Raw genomic sequence first — 2,500 nt, 5'->3', positions numbered from 1 at the left:
AATAAATCTTACAGCATGTAAGTGATGTGTGTATAGGTGAATGCGTGTGTGTATTCACACACACGCACACATACTTACTCATATATACACAGGTATATATGTAAACATGTATATATGTGCATACACACACACATACACACACACACATATACACACACATGCATGTATATATATATATACATATTTATATATTTATATATATATGTACACACACATGTAATCATATATTTATGCATATGTTTATATGAGTAGATATATGTGCATGCATACATTGTTGTGTCAGTGTACGTATGACATTGAATGTTTGTGTGTGTAATTTCTTTCGGTGAGTGAAGTAGTGGGAAACAAGACCAAATAAATAAATGAAAGGTGTAGGGAAAGCATGCAGTGTCAATATATATTCAATTTACCTTTTAAGCAAGATCTTCCATTCTGTTGGTCATTGGTGAACTGCGCTCCTGATAAATATCTTGGAATCGTGTAAGATCCGGAATTCGTCCCAAAGTTCAAATTGGCCGCTGCCGCCGCCGCCGACACAGAAGCCGCGTCCCAAAACCGGGGTCCCATTTGGTTTTGACCGTATATACAAGAATCACCAAAATCAAGAGCCGCAGCGGCGGCGGCGGCGGCAGCGGCGGCGGCGGCAGCGGCAGCTGCCCCACACGAGGCCGTAGGGGCTTGATTCTGGCAAAAGTGACCCGGCAGGGTATCAGAAAAGTACAACATGTTCCAAAGTTTGGTACTGAAAGTGTATGGACTAATAGATTTTCCACTTTCTCTTTCCCTCTCTCTCTCTCTCTGTCTCGCCCTCTTACTATCTATCTGTCTCTCCCTCAGTAGATACGTCTCTCAGTTTATTTATCTATCTATCTCTATTTAGTTCTCAGACTCTATCTCTGTCCATCCCTCTTTCCCTGTCTTTCGATATCTTTCTCTTTCAAAGTCGTTGTCTTGCTTAAGTTTTCATGTAATCTCTTTGAAATCTTTGCTTTCTTCTTCGCGTATCTTTTTCCTATGAAATTTTCTTGCATACGTATATTTATATATGCATACATGCATACATACACACTCTCAGCGATACAACAGACAGACAGATAGACAGACAGACAGAAGGTAGATAGATAGATAGATAGATAGATAGATAGATAGATAGATAGATAATATTTTCGTTGTTGCTTCTACAGCCGTTGTCGTTGTTATTGGTTCTACTGTTTGTTGCTTTTTCTTACATTAAATGTACAATTTGTATTTTTCTTGATTATTTATTTATTTATTTATTTATTCAGTGATTCCTTGATTCATATATTTCGTTATTTCTCTTTTTTTTTGTCAACAGAAACAAAACAAACGAAATAATAATTTACATTTGTGTATATGTATAAATGTGTGTGTGTGCGTATGTTTAGTGTTGTTCTCGTTACTGCTTTTACTGTTGTTGTTATTGTTGTTGAGTAAATAACTCTATCTTACTCGGAGCACTCAGTGAATGTATGTATATTCTTACAAATGCCTAGAACAATGTTTAAAATATTTCTGTTTTTCTTTTAGTTATATTCTACTATAATTGTAAACATCGGTGTATATAAATGAATTTTTAAAAACTGCTTTAAAATAACTGTTTTACAAAGTCTTGGTGTTGCTTGCATTATTATTATTATTACTATGCTGTTGTTGTAGTAATAGTAGCAGCAGCAGTTGTAGAGGCAGCAGTAGTTGTAGTTGCTGTTGTTCCTTTAGTTGTTGTTATCCATTTATTTAATTTATTTTATTTCTAAATTAATTATCTAAACTTAATTATTCAAGCATACAACCTCATCATTTATACCTATTGCACGTTTAGAGTACACACACGCGCGTACAAACACATATACACACACACACACACACACACACATATATATATATATATATATATATATATATATACAGAGAGAGAGAGAGAGAGAGAGAGGAGAGACAGAGAGACAAACAGACGGACAGACAGACAGACAAGCAGAGACAAACAGACAGAGACAGAGAGGGAAAGAATTAACCAAAGGTGTATATATTTGGGTTTACAATTGTAATTATATAAGTATGCTTATATATATGTATGCTTATATATATGTGTGTGTGTGTATGTATGCATGTATGTATGTATGCATGTATGTATGTATGTATGTATGTATGTATGTGTTCCGTGAATCGTCAGTTCATTTTGGCCTTCATAACTGGACTATGCTAGAATACCGTATTCTTGCAATATACCAATGTATATGTGTGCGTATACGTATTTGTATATGTATAAATGCATTTATATAAGTATATATATATATATTCGCTTGTGTGAGAGTGTAAATAAATAGACGCATATATAGAGTCCGAGTTAAACTAATGTAATTATATGTATATATATATATATATATATATATATATATATATATATATATATACACGCACACACGTATGTATGTATATATATATATGTATATATATATATATATATATATATATATGTGTG

At 33.5% G+C, this 2,500-nt stretch overlaps 1 protein-coding gene across 13 annotated transcripts in view; it reads right to left on the bottom strand.

Annotated features, from left to right (window-relative positions):
• Positions 1–2,500, bottom strand: part of LOC106868936 (paired box protein Pax-5) — a 704,900-nt gene that overhangs the window by 452,284 nt on the left and 250,116 nt on the right. For 3 of the 13 annotated variants that reach the window (XM_089353972.1, XM_089353973.1, XM_089353974.1), the window contains exon 1: positions 411–818. The exons of 6 other annotated variants lie outside the window; for them this stretch is intronic. In XM_089353972.1, the coding sequence (XP_089210098.1) occupies positions 411–726 (316 nt within the window). In that variant the 5' untranslated portion in view covers positions 727–818. Of the gene's footprint in view, positions 1–410; positions 1,663–2,500 lie in introns of those variants that run through there. 4 more of the 13 variants (XM_089353986.1, XM_089353980.1, XM_089353981.1 and 1 more) reach the window with 4 other exon arrangements.

The sequence above is a fragment of the Octopus bimaculoides genome, chromosome 6 (assembly GCF_046866305.1).
Source record: "Octopus bimaculoides isolate indiv1 chromosome 6, ASM4686630v1, whole genome shotgun sequence".
NCBI lineage: Eukaryota > Metazoa > Mollusca > Cephalopoda > Octopoda > Octopodidae > Octopus > Octopus bimaculoides.
The sequence above is the reverse complement of the archived record's forward strand: the minus strand, read 5'-3'. Positions and strand labels throughout refer to the sequence as shown.